The sequence below is a fragment of the Nanorana parkeri genome, unplaced genomic scaffold, assembly GCF_000935625.1.
Source record: "Nanorana parkeri isolate BGI_ZX_2015 unplaced genomic scaffold, ASM93562v1 scaffold121, whole genome shotgun sequence".
NCBI lineage: Eukaryota > Metazoa > Chordata > Amphibia > Anura > Dicroglossidae > Nanorana > Nanorana parkeri.
This window is the reverse complement of record NW_017306389.1, coordinates 1,142,612-1,161,249: the sequence shown is the minus strand read 5'-3', so window position 1 is coordinate 1,161,249 and position 18,638 is coordinate 1,142,612. Positions and strand designations below refer to the sequence as shown.

At 40.4% G+C, this 18,638-nt stretch overlaps 1 protein-coding gene across 1 annotated transcript; it reads left to right on the top strand.

Annotated features, from left to right (window-relative positions):
• The first annotated feature begins 569 nt into the window (after positions 1 to 569).
• Positions 570 to 6,451, top strand: CSRNP1 (cysteine and serine rich nuclear protein 1). Its single transcript, XM_018553498.1, has 5 exons — positions 570 to 629; positions 1,242 to 1,417; positions 3,702 to 3,961; positions 4,318 to 4,614; positions 5,057 to 6,451. The coding sequence occupies exons 2-5, from the start codon at positions 1,261 to 1,263 to the stop codon at positions 6,053 to 6,055; spliced, it is 1,713 nt and encodes a 570-aa protein (XP_018409000.1). The 5' UTR covers positions 570 to 629; positions 1,242 to 1,260; the 3' UTR covers positions 6,056 to 6,451.
• The last annotated feature ends 12,187 nt before the right edge of the window (positions 6,452 to 18,638 follow it).

Below are 18,638 nucleotides of genomic sequence, written 5' to 3'. Positions count from 1 at the left end.
ACACGTCGTTCAATATCGCTCGTCGCGCAATATCGCTTAAAATGGTGCGATTTTCATGTCGCTCAGTGTGAATGGGGCCTTAGGGTTCATTTCTTCAGTCCACGTCATAAAAACTGCCTGAAGGGGAACTGCACTATTCTCACAATCCCCCTACATATGTTCCCTAAGGAAAGGATGTTCTTCTCAATCCCCTATCTTCCATGTAGTACGAAGGCCCCCCCTTCTTCTTCGTCACCGCACACTCCTCACTGACCTGACGTCAGCATTGACTTCCTAGCAGAACAGTAAAAGTTTCTTGACTCTTCCTCGTCACAGTCCCCGGCTGTTGTCACGTCGATTGATAAACACAGAGGCAGATCACTGAGTCACCCTGAGTCATCTTTCCAGATAATAATTGTGCCATGATGTCTGTGCTAGCTCCCTCCTACATACAAGCTAATATTAAACTGCTGTCTTGTAAGCGTGTGATACAATCGTGATGAAGCAAGGCGATTCATTTCACCCTCTCATTCAGACGGTTTGGCTTTTTGTCTTTTGAAGCAGAAAACCACCGCGCTCTATCTCCTTATTACTGGATTACTGCTCTCCGCTGCGGTGTCTGGCCATGCTGATATAGACACTGCATTTAGGTATTTTTATTTATTTATGTTTTTTATTCTAGCAAGAATCGGTTTTGTTTCCCTTGGCAGTTAAGAGGTTACTTTGTCCTTGTTACAGCAGACATCCATATAGACAAGAGAGGCAGCACTAGGACATAATTGGATCGAAGGCATAAAATGTCCTTGTCTGAGACCCACTTTCATTGATGCATCTTTGCGCTGCAAAAAAAAAAAGGGGGGGAGCAGTTTATGCCATTGATGTGCCCGTGTTTCATTCAGTAGGGTCCTTCGCCCGTGTGTTTCCCTGGGGATGTGCAGCATGCAAATCATGCGAGAAGTATCCTCAAAAAAAAAAAGAGGCAATTTTTTTTTCTTCCTTTTTCCTCATCTCACTAAATGAGCTCGCTGGAGCTGAATGGTATGTGACAGGAAGCAGTTGCTGCATTATTACAGTCTAGTATTATCTTATTTCCTGTATGTTACAGGAATGTTTGTGTGCGGGTGTGTGTAGAAATATACTATAAGTGTGTTATGTGATATATATTGTGTGTGTATATAATATATCTATATAAACAAACTGTCTTCTGTATATTTTAAAACTGAATCAAAAATAAACCCTTTTTTTTTTTAATTCTTGTTTAGGTCTGTGAAATCAGCAGCCATGAGTGGGTTACTAAAGCGCAAGTATGAAGCCCTGGTAGACGAGACCACATACTCCTCTTCCTCATCATCTCCATCCTCAGCTGCCACCTCTTCAGGAGGGGAATCCGATGACGAATACAGCTACAGTCCCCGGCCGATCATTGGGGATTACACTCGTAAGTAGATGGCCTTTAGTAGCAAAATATTTTTTTCAAATATTGTACAGAAAAACTAAAGCTGTTGCCCAGTGTGGGCAAAAAAAAAAGAGAGACAAACCATGTTGAAAGTACAAAAAGACAAATGCTGACAGCACTGCTTCTGCTGTACTGAAATCCTAACTTGCATAATCAATCTAGCCCAGTTCTTCCGTGCTGGACTACAGAACACCCTCCCTCCATAATTTGCTGTTTTCAGAGCCAGTAGTGCCAGGGCTGTCACCGTGTATGCATGCATACATTTATTTCTTTCACAGCAAAACTGTGCTGTCCTCTTGACTCCCAAGAGCCTGCCAACAACATGTATGTTGTGAAAGGCTCTTGGGAATTGTAGCTATGTGGGGGTGCCTACATCAATATGAACTGACCTAGTTGCACCCTGCTGATCCTTCCACACGGCAGCTGTCTCTGAAAGAATGTTACAAGCCTGGTGATGTCATAAGGAGTAATACAAGCTGTTTCATGCTTTAGGAGTAGGGTAAAAGAAAACATTATGTAGGGACTTGCTCTAGAGGGGAGGGGTTTCGGGGTAAATTTGGGTCTTGCCTGAAGAGCAGGGTTTAACAGTTTCTAATAAGAATTCTTGTTTCATTCTTAAACTTAAGGTGGGAAAGTGAAAAAAAGATGCAAAAAAAGCAACATTGTTGCCTATAGTTCCTTGGATGCTGTAGAAAATGACAACACGCTTCACTAACTTTCTTTGCTCCAGCTTTCATAAATCAAAATTGATGAGTCTGATGCAAAGAACCCAATCATGTCTGTCTTATCAGTACTGTAACTTTATACCAGAACGCTTAAAACAGTCTTGATATGTCCTAAAGTACCTCGTTGACCGATGTGCCTTGGACAGCCATTTGCATGTAGCTTATAAGCCAGTCCTGTATTTGTACTCCCATTCAAACACAAAATGCTGCCAAATATCAGGCTGGGTTTTCTATAGCCAGCAAACGTCTTGGGTCCCAGCTGCTGTGTAGTTTGACTGTAAACTGGTCTTTAAATAATCTGCATAGTTTCCGTAACTGCAGCGGTAAAGATGTCAACTCTTCAGCACCTGAGTAAACACACAGAGAGCTTTCCCTCTTTGGATTCTAGAGCTGTATCATATATAATCCCAGCACACACGCGTAATGCTCATTACTGTAGAGTGCGCTCTAAAACTTTAAACCTAATCCCCTGACATTAGACACTTTCCATTGGTCATCCTGGAAAAGCTGAAAGGGCAGAGCTTAATGTATTACATTTATATTGGCCATAGCTATGCAGGCTTATTTAACAAGGCAAAGCGCAAACTGTATGCAAAGGGCAGTAACCCACCGTAACCAAACTCGTCACAGAGTTTCTGATTGGATGGCTTGGGTTTCTGCACCGGACACTTTTTTCCTTCAAACTGAAAAGTGCTCTCAAGTACATTGGCCCTATAAAGAATAATAGCAAAGAAGCCTGATTGCTTTGCCTGCGTAGTAGAGTTGTATGGCCAAACCCAGTAGAACTCTTTTGGAGAGGGTAGCTCTCCAAATGACACATGAGTATATTGTAACCATTTATTGTAGTGGGAGTGTATTGTTTAAAAGTTGGGTTTAGAGCAGAGGTGCCCTTTAAAACTGGTTTGAGTAAACCAGAATTCCCGAACTACGTGTTCAGCATGCCTTACTAGTCAGCATCTGGAAAATGGCCAAATATAGGACCTGTCAAGAAATAGTATAAAGATTGTTCCACCTGAAGCCATCATGTTCATCTTTTAAGAGCTTACTACTGCAGAGCTGATGACTGGCAGGGGCTCTCTGCTCTCATTATGAAAACAAGATTTGAAATGATCAGTGCACTTCGGCACCAGTTAACTGTGAGCTGCAAACATTAGCACTGGGTGTCTGCCAAGCTCCTTTTGTAGTGAACAAGGGAGTGGGTAACAAGTGCTCAGACAACCATCTTTTCAAGCTGAATAGATTAGATAGGTGAGACACAACTACAGTGATTATTTTGAGCAGAAAAGCAATAGCAAAAAATAATGGTTTGTAAATGATGTACTTATTAGTGGAGGGATCTGAATTTAAAGATGGCGTAAGCTTCCTTTTTCAAAGTTCTGTTTTGTATGCTATACCTATGAGTCATACTTATTTGCAATTTCAGCAGTTTGACTTTTAACTATATTACTAGTCCTATTTTTCTTGTGCTTAATTACAGCTATGCATCTAATATATAGTAAATGTTTATCTGATATACAATATATATTTTCTGTTTTCTGCAGCTATGTCCATTTTAAAGAAAGCAAAACTTGCAAAGAAGAACAAAGTACATTTTGATCGGGTGGTGGTGTTCTACTTCCAGCGATGCCAAGGGTTTACCAGCGTGCCGAGCCGGGGTGGTTGCACTCTGGGCATGCGGCGAAAACACAGCTATAGCCGACAGTTTACTATGGAAGAATTTTCTAGGGAACAGTTGAACCGCCGCAGGGAGAAATTAAAGGAACGGTTAAAAGAGGAGAAGCTGCTGACATTAAAAAATATGGTAAGTTTTGAGGAGCTGATATTTCCCTGCCAAATGGGGGTTCTTGGGGCTCATTGCTGACACCCAATGTGTGATAGGCCACTACACAAAGGCATCTTGTAAAATACTATTATTGTTGTGGACTGTCATGTTAAAATGACAAGCTATGCATTATCATAGTAGTTGCTTCTTTTTAAGGAAAAAAGCTTACCATTCCCTTTTGGGGTGTAAATAATTTTAGCAGTGTTCTTACTATGCCAAATATTCCATATCCTATTTTTCTAATAATGGCGCTTTCACTGGTTAACTCTGTTTCTCTGCCAATATGAATCTCATTGTGCTATGGATGAGCTAACAATCGTTCGTTTTTTTCGCAGTTTACAATGAACGGTACAATAGAATCAGAAAAGGCCAATAACCTCAGCATAGACGACATCTGTGATGAAGATATAGACCTGACCAATGGAGAGCTTGAAGATGGCTTCAGTCCTCGCATGTACCCTTCCAAGAAACGGAGGGCACTGCTCAAACAAGAAGGCATCAAAAAAATTGATAAAACTGAAAAGTATGAGCTCAACGAAATCCGGAAATCACGAGAACAATGCGGGTGCGATTGCCAGGATTTCTGTGATCCAGAAACGTGCAGCTGTAACTTGGCAGGAATCAAATGTCAGGTTAGTATGGACTTGAAAAACCAAATATATATTTTTGAAGAAGGCTTGTCCATTAAAAAAAAAATAATAAATTTGTAGATCATAGCTGTAAACAATACCTGAAGTATTTTGGTTCTTATTACATTTTTTTTTTTTGTACTTAAACTATTAGTTTTCGTAGATACCGTTTTCCGAGCTTAAAATAATTAAATAATGCATTTTCAGTAAGTAAGAGAGGCTGCCTAGCCCATTACCTGGTTCCCCAACAACAGTCAAACAGGGTTGGCCACTGTGGCTGATTGCCCAGTAAACAAAAGTTGCTGGGATGAGACCGCTTGCATACTGGGTCATATCTAGTTGGCAACCCACCTATAAAGACCAACCAAGTGCAGCAGCCATTTTTTTGTTTGTACTAAATCAATTTGAGTAATTCAGTAATGTAGAATGTGCTGTTTCATTTCAGAGGGATCATTCCACTTTTCCATGTGGATGTACCAAGGATGGTTGTGGAAACCCAAACGGAAGAGTAGAGTTCAATTCATCCCGCGTGCAGACCCATTTCATCCATACGGTTATGAAACTCGAGCTTGAAGAGAAGAATCAAAATAATGAAAGAGACGATGAGCCAGATGTAACCTGTAGTGAACGATTGGATCCATTTGGATGCTCGTCACTTGACAATGATGAAGAAGACGACGACAACAGGACTGTTCCTACCAACACAACCACCAGTTCCTCCCCCTATCATTTCAACGTGGACATGGAACCAGCAAGTGAGAACAGCTGTAGTAGTGATACCACAGACAGCTCAAGTTCCTCTTCTCAGAGTGAAGTCTCTGAAGGTCCTTATGAACATGCCTCTTCGTCTGATAAATCCCAGTCAGACTTTGAGGAAGACTATCTTGCTAGGATTCTTCATTTCAATGATTCGGAGTACGAGGATAACAGCAGTGACTGTCAAGACAACTTAAGTTTCTTTCATAGCACGGATTTTTTCTGTGACAAAGTTTACGAGTCCCTTTATAGTTCCGAAAAATCCACTAGTGGGGTGTACTCAAACTCTTTATCGAACATTACAAAATGTGTCGATGAAAACGCAAACCAGGGTGCAGATTGCTTTTCGGACAATGGTGTGTCTGTGGCCATCTCTACTGATTCTACTGTGACACAAGGAGAGCCACTCTTAAAAAACTACATGGATATCAGCCTTTCCTCGGAAACCTTTGACTTACCCGATGAACCAGATTACAATTTTGGACCTCTATACAATTCGTTAAGCGAATATGATAATTTGTGTTCTCAGCAGTGTCTATTAACTTTCCTTCCTGGATTTCCACCAGCGTCTGACCCAACTGCAAGCTTCTTAGAATCTTTAATTAGTTCCTCGGAATCCTCTGGTGACAATCAATACTTAGAAGATGCCTTAAAATCGCCATCTCCTTTCGAATCGCTTATAGCGTAAACAGTGGATTACTGAATCCCATCTGTGGCATATTACGGAGACATTACTATGATGAAATATTTGAAATGTTTCTATGTTTTTACATGGATACATATATTTTTGGCCTTTATATGGGGAATACACATTTTTGGAATACTGCCACAGGAACCTGTTTACTACACATTGATTTTTGAACTATTTTTTTTTTCTTAGAAGTTACTTGTATATAAAACTGAAGAATTGTGATTTTGTTTGTAGACCTGTGAACAACTATTTTATGAATTGGGGGAGGGGGGGAAAGAAACTCCCATATGTTCAATGCTTTTAAGATAAACTTTATTCATGTATTTATTGTAAAATGAAAAATATGTGCAGAAGTAGTGTGCACTACTTGGGTTTACAGAAAACAAGAAAAATGTAAAAAAACAAACGCAGACTTTATATAGAGCTGTTTTATTTATTGCAAATTCCAGGAATGAGTCTGAAGCTTGAACTAGCAACAAGAGTTTTATTTAAATGGGAAATACCTCAGATGTATTATGAGTACAATCATATTTTTCCATAATATATCTGCATTATTTATAGACTAATATTTTCTGATTTGTATACTATAAAACAAGTGTTCAGTTATTTTCTCCCCAGTTCTGCATTAAAAAAGTGCAATAACAGCAGCAGTACATGTTCACTAAGAGCAGATTGGTAAAAAGAGGGGTGTCTTTAATGTGCAAATAGCACCTCGTTGCCCACGTTCCTCGTCAAGGGCACTTCTGTAAATCATAAGCCTGTGCCTTCCTTTTGCTCTACTTTGAACTGGCTTCATTTGAAGTCTATGAGAATCTATCGGACACCATAGAAGAGGAAGGCAGAGATTAAGGTACACAGAAGTGTCTCATACAGGGACTTTTTGTGTGCAGGTGGAGCTGAGTGTTGTGTATGTACCCTGCACTCACCTTCCTGTACTCCATTGATCAATTCCACTATGTGGAGTTGCCATTAAACAAAATGCCACTGATGACATCAACAAGCACAAGAACTTAGAGGGAGGTTCCAACATTTTCACATTTGTCAAATATATCATGGTAGTCTTCAAGTTTGATCCCCACCCACAATGAGTTCCATTTACAAGATATATATATATATTTCTTTTATCTATATTTGATTTCAGTTATTTAAACTTACCATAAATTATTCCTATTTATTTGAAGCTTCTAGGGATAAGGCCATACAATTCTATGCAGTTGGTTGGGTGTCCATGCCAAGAAACCAACCAACTTGGCGAAGTCATTGCAATATTAACATAAATCCAGAGCCAGAATAGGGGAAAAAAATTCAGATGCCATGAACTTGAGGTGGATTTGTTTTATATTCCACAGTAATATATGGCCCAAACTATTTATATAGATATATTATTTCTTTTAATTAAATATAGGTTATGTGCGTTGTAAAACAAAATTATTTATTTTGTTCATTTAAATACATGGTCTAATGGATTTTGTTTTGTTTTTTGTTCCTACAATCCACTTGTATTTAAATATAATATTACAATATTTAAGTTTTAAAATGTAAATGCAGATATTTAAGTGAGATTGTTAATTAAAATGAACATTTATGGGATAATTAAGTGATAAAGGTATGTTTTTATATTTTTCTTTTTAAATTATAAAACATGTTTCAACAGGGCCAGAGACCAAGCAGCATGTAACTCTTTGTATTTTTTTGTTGGCACTTCTCTGCCATAAGGTTATCTAGCGCTGTGAAGATTTATCACAAGGACTTTTATAAAACCATCCTATTACTATGACCGTCCAGTTACTAATTTGTAATCTATGAAAACTTTTTTTTTTGTGTGACCTAATTGGCTACTGTGAACAAGTCCTGTTTTAGCATAGAATGAGATGTATGAGAAAATAACCAAATTGGAAGTGCAGCTATAATCCTTTTTAATTCGGCCATGTTTTTTTTTTGCCTGAATATTATCAGAGCTCAGGAATCCCACATTGGCTTTAGTTGGCATTAAAGCATTGTTCCTTTTTAGGAACAAGGTGATCCTTTATCTTGGTTGCATTTTCAAAAAAAAAAATAGTTTGCACATGTTGAGTAATGAGCCATTGTTAGGTGGGTAATACAGCATTGAGGCACTGATGCTTGCTTTATTTCCCATGGCCTGAGCAGTGTGCCAAAATGCAAATGAGGAGATTTACCTAGCAACCTGGAGTGTACTATAAGGCCTAGTTCACACCTGGACGTTTTACAGCGCTGATTGACGCGCTGTGAAATCCCATTATTTCCTATGGGCATGGTTCCCACCTGGGCGTATTTCAGCGCGTAGGAACGCGCTGAAAAACGTCCTACGCCCAAAGAAGTACAGGAGCTTCTTTTGGGGCGTATTTCTGCGCAAATCCATTAGGATACAGCCGGATAGCCCTCGTAAACGCGTGTTTGTTGAGGGTTTCTTTGACCGCAAATCGCGGTAGAAACGCTCATCAAACGCGCATATTACGAACGCCCAAGTGTGAACCCAGCCTAAGGCAAGCAGCTAATCTGATTTTTTGATACCCATCGTGTATCAGTTAAGCGAAGGCTGATTTAGTGCCACTTACTGCACCAATGCTTCTTGTTACTAGATAAACCATAATGACCAGATTGTATAAAAGTATCGTTATTAAGGATGATGTTACTTCCAAACAGATTCCAAGTGAAGCTTTTGTGTCTGGCTTATGGCTAATGGGAAGTAACTCCAGTTCTTAGTGGAGACACTTGGATATTTCCGGCCTATAGTGTTATGGGTGGTGCAGTACACTCGGGTGAAGTAGTATTTAGACATGGTCCTCATTCTAGCGATAACACACAAGTGCCTTTGCCTGCTCTACTTCTGTATGCTGGTGTTTTGTTTGTACCAATGTGTCCTTTGCTGTACAGCGTATAGTAATGTGCATCATCTTTTCACTATAGAAATACATTCTGTTTGAAACTGCCCAGTACCAGCTTGCTTGAGCCCATCACCAAAATAGAGGATTTACAATCTTCACATAGCTCAGAGCTTGTCATATGTGATGATATACTATGTAATGATCATTTTATTCTTACTGGAAGATAAAACAATTTGTCAGAAGGTAAAGGCTCTAAGTGAAAGAAGCCTTTCCCTACTCATGCTCCACATACTAAGTCTGGAGCAGTGAATTGCAAGCTGTTTGCTAGTGTACCAACATTTGTTACAGAGATGGGGAGTTACTTACCCCATGGCCACCAATTGGATTCATCCTGCCTTGAAAGTCTTAATTTGTTTGGTGACTGTGGAGAAATGAACTGCAGTCTTTATTGAGTACACATTGAAATGACATGCCTTGAGTGATTGCCAAAAAACCAGACTGGACCACAGTTTCCACGGTGGGGTGGTATTTTGCTCTATGATAGCCCAATTAAATCTCAAATAAGTAAAAATGCCATCACTGCTGATACAATTCAGAGTTTAGTGGTGACATACTGTAACCGTGTCACCTAACTGGAATCCAGCTTTCAACAGCTTAGCTCGGGCATCTAATAAAAGTACATTCTGATTGGTTGCTGTGCATTACTGGACGCTGTGCCTGTCCTATGGGTGGGTAACACATTCACACAGAGCCCCCTAATTGGTTGTAAAATGTCTGAAGCCTTGTGGGACATATACTCAATATGGATAGCTATTAAAGCGTACCTGTCATGTACACTCTGCGGAGTCACCAATTGTGAATGCCGTCGTCACAGATTAGCGTGACAACTAGTCCTCACAAAATGACTTTTGGTTCTGTGTTTGTCAGAAGTGCAACATCACTCCTTTTTCACTAACCTTTGCCTACCATGACAATGGCCAACCAAAGTTCATCCTTTTATTGTTCCAACTGCTCTAAACTGATCCAACTTAACTTTGTGGACGTTCTGCTTTACTATGTACAATTGCCTATTGCGGTTTTGGGTTTGTCTAATGAGCCAAGCAGTTACTGTTGTAAAATATGCTGTCTAGTTCAAAGCCAAACTGAAGGGGCGCACTGTTCTGATGGTATTGTGAAACACTATGGGACGTGGTTTTGCTAAGGTCCGCTCTACCACTTTGGCATCCAACGTCTCTTAGTATTTCAAGTGTTAAACATTCCTGCTAAAACATAGATAACTCCAGTATTGACAGGCTGATCTTGATGGCATATTTACAATTAGTTTTCAAAGGCATTCATGGATTTTACTGTCTAACTTACTGACAAGAACAATCTGGTACTCACTGTATTTATTGGCACTAATGTTTTTGTTACAACATTCCTGGGTTCCTTTGCATTACATACATAATTTAAGGTAAATTTAAATTATCCTGCCTTCATATCTACATGCATTTAATTTATTTTGTTTTGTGCCAAAAGCCATGCATAAGATTGTATTTTGTTTCATCTGTGTTGTCTTTTTGCTCTGGGTATTTATTGACACGGCTTGTAACTATCGAACCTCTTTCACAATTGCTAACTTTGGCATTTTTGTAAATACTGTCTTTTTTTTTTGTAACATGATTGTTTTCAGCAATGAGAATATCTGCAACTGCTGTTTGTCATTTCATTAAAGCAATATGAAGAAAATATTCATTACACTTTCAATAAAAATCTTAAAAATGAATGGCTTTATCTTGAGGGGGTATTTCTTGCTGTTGCATCTTCAATCCAATACTTATTGGGGGATATTTGGAAAGTAGGTCGAGAAAACAGAACTATTTCTGCACTTTACTAAAAGTGACAATTTATTGGGTAATTTGCCTTGCAAAACGGCAAAAAAAAATTCTTGATCCCTGCGCACCATCACTGATGGAAAAGCTAGCGTAGTTTCATGTGGCTGGGTTGTGGGGGTTATTTTAATCTCTTAGGGCAATGGACTTTGGGGGAAATTTATGTAAACTGGAGCAGTAACCAATCAGATTATCTCTTCAGTTTGTCTGTTAAGCTTTCAGAATGAAAGCTATAGAAGCTGATTGGTTGTCATGGGCATCTGCTCCAGATGCTGCCTGCTCCAGTTTTGATAAACTCCCCCCACTGTGTCTCTTTTTTTTCAACTTAACTATGTAAATATGAGATTTAGGCCCCATTCACATCAGCTGTGTTGGGTTGCGATCCCTTTTTCAATGGATGCTAATGCAAGGGCACCGAAGAATGAATGGCTGCGAATTCACCGTGATCCCTTCCACTGCAGTGCAATGAAAAAAAGGAAAAACATGCTCTACATTTTTTTTCAACGTAACAAAACAAAAACGGATGTAATCGCAACGCAACAAAAGTAACAATATGTGTGTTTGTCCACTCAGGACATTAAAATAAAGATTGACAAAAAAGAGGAAAAAAATTAAAAAGGGAACGGAGGTTGAAACTGCAAGTCTACAGGCCCTCCCTTCTGATTTTTGGTGTGAATGGGCCCTTAAAGCAGAACTAGCCCCACCAATTTAATGTCTCCCAAAACAGTTTAATGTATGCCAACTGTCAAGGTTGCCAGTGTGCTTATTTCAGCTCTCAACCAAACTTTCAAGTCATCCAAATCATTGTTGTCATGACCACATGTGCTGCACCATGGCAACTGTAATCTAAATAGAGGCTAAGATGGCACCTACCTTAGCTGAAAAGGATAAGCGGTTGTGGTTCCATGTGTATTCTGTCACAAATAGCTGGCAGGGGAAATTCCCCCATCAACAATGTTTATTTGAACCGATCAACAGTCCGCACAAATAAAGTCCAACACACAACAACAGCCTATAAAAGGGAATGGTATATGTAGTCCTTCTAATAATAAAGATTGCAGTGCTGAAAGTGAGAAAGCCAAAAACCACCCTAGTGACTTCCACATGCACAGGATAACAAAAACAACAAAGAGTGAAAGTGGTTTAAACCGGGAATGTTTTATCTAGTGGTCATTATGTGTATGCCACACACAAATGACAATTCCACAATGTGCAGGCTGAATTGGCGAGTTCCCACTTCTACTACCAGGGTGACAAGGGTGACATTGGGTGCCTCACTTCAAGTGCTATAATCTTCAGTTTATTATTATGAGTTCTGGTTTCACACTGACTTCACTTGCATGATAGAGGTCAGTAGTTGATCAAGTACTGATGCCGATGGTGATCAGGCAACTCACAAGGAGGTCAGCAATGGAAGCCACCCAATTCCTCTTAAGCTGGCCATATATCAGTAGAATTTTGTTTAAAAAAAGTTGCTTTTGAAACTTTAATTTATGTTTCTACTAGTTGAAGAGGTCAAACCGATGATCAATTTTGACCTTATTGGCCAAAAAAAAAAGGATGGAAAATTTCTTTTCAAAAATGAAATTCTAACAGTGAAGGTTTTCATTTAGCAAATTCAATTCATTCCAACATTGAATTGTAGAATAAAATGAAATTTCGAATGACATTTGTCACGCCTCTGATGCCATTATCCAACGTTCTGATGAGATTTTTCATATGAATGTTCATACGAAAATCTACCGGTGTCCGGTCAGGTTTAGTAGGGGCTTCCTTTTAATGATCTGTTTCTGTTTTACCAGCTATTTCATCTAACGAAATAATTCATGTAAAGGGGCAGAAGGTCTAAAAGATTCTTTCAAACACTGATCATAAGTGAAACGAAGGGATATGCTCCGGCCACCAATTAAAACACACATAATGACAGTTTAACAGGCAGTGATTGAGAGGGGAAAGTAGGAGATAAAGAACAGAATGACAGTGACAAACAGCGATGAATAGAACTACTCAGAGGAGACAAGAGACAGACACAGGGGAATTCGAAGTGCTTCACTTACAATGAGAAACATGTAGCCACTGACACATTTGAATAAAATTAAATTTCTGGCACTAATGCTAGATATTGTGAGTGGATTGTAATTCCAGTATTGCTTCACTGGAGACCTGACAGCATAACCACTTTTCATATTGTATAACTAGCACGAGAGTCAAATCAACCGAGTCATGTAGCCCTTTAAATCGGAAATATTCTGATTCTGCCAGATGGGATACACCTCCAACTCTCTGCCCGTGCATGGATCCCCTGCTGATTAAAACTTGACGACACCCAGGTCTTAAGTAGGATATACACTTAACAAATTTTGAATGAACGAAATCGATTTTGGGACGATTGTTTGACTTTCATATAGTTGATAGGGTCAAATTGATGATCAATTTCAACTGCAGTGATGAAAAATTTCAAAGGAACATAACGGCGAATGTGGTTTTTGTTTGGGAAACTCCATTCCTTCCAAAATCACATGTTCAATCAAAACGAAAATCAAACAAAATTTCGAACGACTTTCGCCAACTCTCTGCATTATTGGACGTTTGGATGAGATTTTAGTGTAAACCCTATTTTAGAACTTCATTTGTTGAAGAAACATTTTCATCCTGCCCCTTCAAATTTTTTCATCTCTACGGTTGAAAGTGATCATTGATTTGACCCCATTAACTATTAGAAAATTGAACAAATGTCCTGAAAACAATTTTGTTCTAATGAAAGTCAGCTAGTGATGAAGCAGCTAGACCTGTAATCATCTGAGCTGATAAACTCTGCCTGGTAATAGCAGATTTTGCAGAACTCCTCCAGTCTCCTTCTGAATATGTTTTAATGTCAAGAGACTACTTCCTCCTATTTCCCCTGAGTCCATCAAAGTGTGACTCAGTCTCATAGCATTTCCTTCACTCTGAAATCTAATATGCTTTCTACCTGAATGTCCTACTACAACCATTTGAAAAGTAAGCATGTTCTTTAATCAGCTTAAAGAGGAAAAAATGCAATAATAACAAACACCTGGAACAGCAAAAATGGTGATGCCTAGTGAAAGCTCCTTCTCCTGGACAAGGTATTAGAAAATTCTTTTTAGTTTTAGATAATCCGGATCAGTATAGATTAGATAGACAAGGGGGCCAAACAAAATTAGCCAAAAGCAAGTGAAAAAAATGTACGAAAACATGTAGAGCATGACCATATAATGAGCAAAACAAACTAAATAAAGTGAATGTGTCACCTACATAAGAACGCTTAAAACAAATATTTAAAAGACAAGTAAAGCTAAACCTTTTTTTTTTTTTGGCTTTGCTTCTCTTTTAGGTCACAGGAGTATAGATGTACTAATGTACTCCTGTCACCCAATTGAATACTGAAAAATGGCCTAGATGGGAAGGGGGTTTAACACCGCGGATGTCAACTGGTTTAGGAGGCTAATGGCACTATATACTGAGTGCAGAGTCATGCTGCAGCCGGCAATATTGTCAGGATCCATCCAGCAGCCTGATTGACAGCTGACTCTGCTCTGGCTCTTAAAAAAATTGCCAAAATTTAGAGCGTGTATAACCGGCTTAAAGTTAGTTAATAGGAGAAGGAAATGGCTGGTAGGCACAAAATTGTGCAAAAACACGCTTTATGTGCATTTTCCAGATGTTTTTGGGTTGTTGTATTTTCACGCTACAAGCGACACAATGTTTAGGCGTGAACAGGCACCATTAAAAACAATCGGATTTATCATGTTGAGCCTTGTAGCACTTCAGCAAACACCCAACAAAATGCTCAGGTGTGAATGGGGGCCAAGACCTCCAGTTTAAACATTACTTATAAGTAGACTTCACTGAAAGCATGCTTCACAACTAGCAGTATGGGCTGGGCTCAGCCCAATAGATCGTATCTGTTTATCCTTTGTATTTATTTGGGCAATGACATTGACAGAATTGTTGCCTAACGATAGTGATTAGCAGCAGCAGAAATTCTGCTTTAGAATGTTAACATACCTGTATGTGTCAGTTCAAATGAAGATCACATAGTCACCAGTACACGTGTCATGGAATCATAGATTCTGTTTCAAATTTGATCAATTTGTATGTGTTCTGTCTCTTCCTTTAAACCCTCTTTTGGTATTATTTCGGAATTCTTTTTTAATTCTGGTGGGACACAATGTTATTATGACATCATATGGGTTTATGGTGTGTTTGATGTTCACCTAGTTAGTATAACTATATACGTATTTGTGTGTTATGGGGAAGGGACCCTGCGTGTCAGCTATATATGCCAAATTAGGACAATGATTCAATAAAATTTGAAACAGTATCTATGGTTCCATTACGTGTGTGCTGGTGACGATATGATTCTCACTTGGAGTTTCACATGTTGCCATCCGTGTCATTACTACAACCACCACCAATCTGCAAGGTCACATTGCTATATGGAGTGCAAGGACACTATCACATGCATCAATACAAAGACACATAACTCCATGCCCTTGCCCTCACCAGACATATTAGTTCTTCCACATCAAGCATGGTGAGCCCTGCATGCTCCATCTTCCTATGCAGCCTGGCTAAAGTAGATGTTTGCTAGGAGGAGGTGACTGATTGTTATGCACAAAAATGCATCTAAAATGCACTAAATTGTATTCCTATTAAAGTCTGTGGGGCCATACACACACTATGTAAGGACATTGCTGTATGATCCCAGGGACCACAGTTACAAGGATTGCGGCAGGCACCAGAGGGACATTGTCCACGATGAGGGACCGGTTTATGCTGATTAGGATGGTTACTCAGCCTCAACCAAGATAACTTTATTTCTTTATTTGGCACATCATTTTTTGTTGAAAATGCTAATGTATGCTTGTAGAAATGATACCAACATTGCATTACCAATGTCTGTGTACCAACTTTGTTGCCCCAGTGTCGCTTGGTATTGGCATTATCATTGCTTGTCATTGGCATTATTGTCTTGTTTTTATGATGCAAAAGTGTGAATAGAGACGTAAACCAAAACTTTTGTGATTTCTAGTTTTGGATAGAGGAAGGGAGGATTATAACCCCTATCAGCCTTTTTACCCTTTGTGTCCCATTGGGGAGATTTCCCTTCACTTCCTATCCATTAGCCATTCCCATTCCCTCCACTCCCTGTACATTAACAGAAAGTGGCAGGAAATTCCTTCAAAGTGAGGAGAATCCCTTATGGCCAGCAGGGTCACCAGAACTAATGCCCCCATTGAACGATTTCCCAATTATTCCTATTCTGATGACAACCCAAAATCTGGGATTTTCATTCACTTTCAGTGATAACGGTCACCAGGACTAATAAGGAGGGTGAATCTGGCAGTCTACGAACCCGTGAGTCATCAGCAGCCAGCCGAGTCGAAGGTTCGGCGGAGTATTTGCTACTTTAGACCCTAGACCAAAACAAGCACTTTACCTTTGCAGTTAGGGTGTAGCCCCACTGCAAGGGTTACCTTTTCTCCTGCCCTAAAGCCCACAGCAGATATATATAGTAAAAATCACAGCTCCCTTCTTCATAGCAAAAAAGTGCATACTTAGCAGAGCCAAGCACGCTTGTCTATGGAGCCGCCAGCTGATAGAGAAGCCTGAGAGCATCTTTGATCATGCTGCTGCTCTCCCAGGACAGCCCATACCCTTCTCGCAGACTAATAACCAACATTTCAGCAATCTTCCCATTACACATGCTGAAGTATTCACTGTCATTACACTGCTATGCCCCCCCCCCCCTCCCCTTTAAATAATGTGTACAGAGTATCATCAGCTTAATAATGCAAGAGACGCACACTGGTCCATCTTGCTCCTTGTGTGAGTTTTGTATTGTATATGAAACCTTTCCTCTACATAGATTTTATGCTTCACAACTCTGCTTGATGGCACACTTCTCATTTTAAAATGGATATTCATATTATATTGTGAAATTGAAGGTCAGTCGTAACCTTTCCATGCAATCTCTTAAATTGGACATATTATTAGCTTTACAGGTCTGCACAAGTACATTCCTGCTATGTCACAATGTGCCGAGATAATAAAATTGTACCATGAAGCTCTACCTTTTATCATTAAAAAGCACCATTGACATTGCCTAGGGTAGAGAGGATTACATCAGCCTGCTGCAGACAGGGGGATGCACTTCCTCAGGGCCCATTCACACCACTGCAGTGCATTAATTGCATGGTTCGGTGCAATGCAATTAATACAAACTACTGTGCAACACACCTACTGTGCATTAATGTGCGGGAGGTACGTTGCGTTGACATTTATTTTGAATGGCACCCCAAAAGCACCTCTGCCCGCAATGTGCAGTCTGCACCGCAATGTGCGGTCCTGCAATACCGTGCATTGCGGTTAAAAAAAATAGTGCATGCAGTACTTTTTTTAGCCACACCACAACGAATGGTATTGCGGTACTGAGCGTTGCTGCCAGAGGCGTCCCGAGGCCGGGTGTCACCCGGTCTCCAGACTGGGTGACACCCCCCCGCCGTGTCATTGCGCGTGATGTCCCCTTGCGCGTGCATGATGACGTCATCGTGCATGCGCGACCATCTGATTGCCGCCTGCCGATGGCCATCTTGGTGATGGACGCCGGCAGAGAGAGGAGGGGATGTTCACCCGGCGGGATGATGTATGCCACCGGGTCCCCTCCTCTCTCCTGACACTGTTGGACACTCGGTCCATGACCTGGGTGCAATTCATATGAATGGCAACTCAATGCACCTCCCGCACTGTAACACACATTGGGGTTGATTTACTAACCTTATAAACACACCACAAACATGTATACACCTCTGTAGTGTGTTCCCTCCCAGCATGATCTATGGGTGGAATCTAAACACCTTTGTAGTGTGTACACACCCAGCAGGTGTGTTGTGCAAAGCCCTGCCCTGAATTGCAAGGTGATGTTGTGTAAATTAGCTCTACATTGTGTTGCTTGCGTTGATGAATGCAGGAATGTAAATGCATGAGCTAACCATTTTTGTCTAAACTGTGAAACAGCATTATATATGCATCATGTGCATGATTTTTCCATATATGGCATTAGTGGAAACATGCTTATAGAGACTTTTTGGTTGATAAATACGCTTTGCTGTGTAAAAATCACACGCACCTGGTGCGTGCGTGCGTTTAGGTTAGTAAATTACCCCCATTATGTCCGTAGTGCGGTATGGAGCGTTTATCAAATGAAACTGGGCGATTAACGCACTGCACTGGTGTGAATGGTCCTGCAGTCTCTTTTTTTCCAGTGATCAGGCTGAAATACTGTAATTTTGTAGTAAGTCACAAGTGTCATCTCTGTGCCAACATCTCAGTCGAGAGAATAGATGGTGATCTTGGATGATGTCTGAACAAAGATGGCGCTGTCCTTCTGAAGAGGAAAGCAGATGATAGCGTTGTCGCTGTGATCGTAGGCTGAAGCCCTTGGACAACTGATCTGAGGTCTGTAGTGGCAGGAACAGATTGCATGTGGAGAGGGTGCAATAAGGGTCAAAGCAATACACATCCTCTAAGTCATACGTGTCAAACTCAAGGCCGACGGGCCAGAACCGGCCCGCGACGGAATTATCTCTGGCCCGCCTGATGATAATTAATTATCATTAGCTCTGGCCCTGCCCGCCGTCAGCTCTCTCACACTGCTCGCGGCGATCTTCATAGGACTTAGGTGCCGGAGAGCTGAAGCCGACCAGAGGACTACATTACACAGCAGGCAGCCTGGCAGCAGCACAGCGTGACAAGGGAGGTGTGGCCGTGAGTTGAGGTGACTGAGAGGTGTATGTAAGGTGCTCCTTGGCGGGAATCAGGATCCAACACAGACGACAG

What these genes read in the sequence shown, in the direction of transcription:
- CSRNP1 (XM_018553498.1), top strand. Translation starts at nt 1,261, where the DNA reads ATGAGTGGGTTACTAAAGCGCAAGTATGAAGCCCTGGTAGACGAGACC. An exon ending in TGCTGACATTAAAAAATATG is followed by an intron (nt 3,962 to 4,317) that starts GTAAGTTTTGAG and finishes TTTTTTTCGCAG; the next exon opens with TTTACAATGAACGGTACAAT. An exon ending in TGGCAGGAATCAAATGTCAG is followed by an intron (nt 4,615 to 5,056) that starts GTTAGTATGGAC and finishes GTTTCATTTCAG; the next exon opens with AGGGATCATTCCACTTTTCC.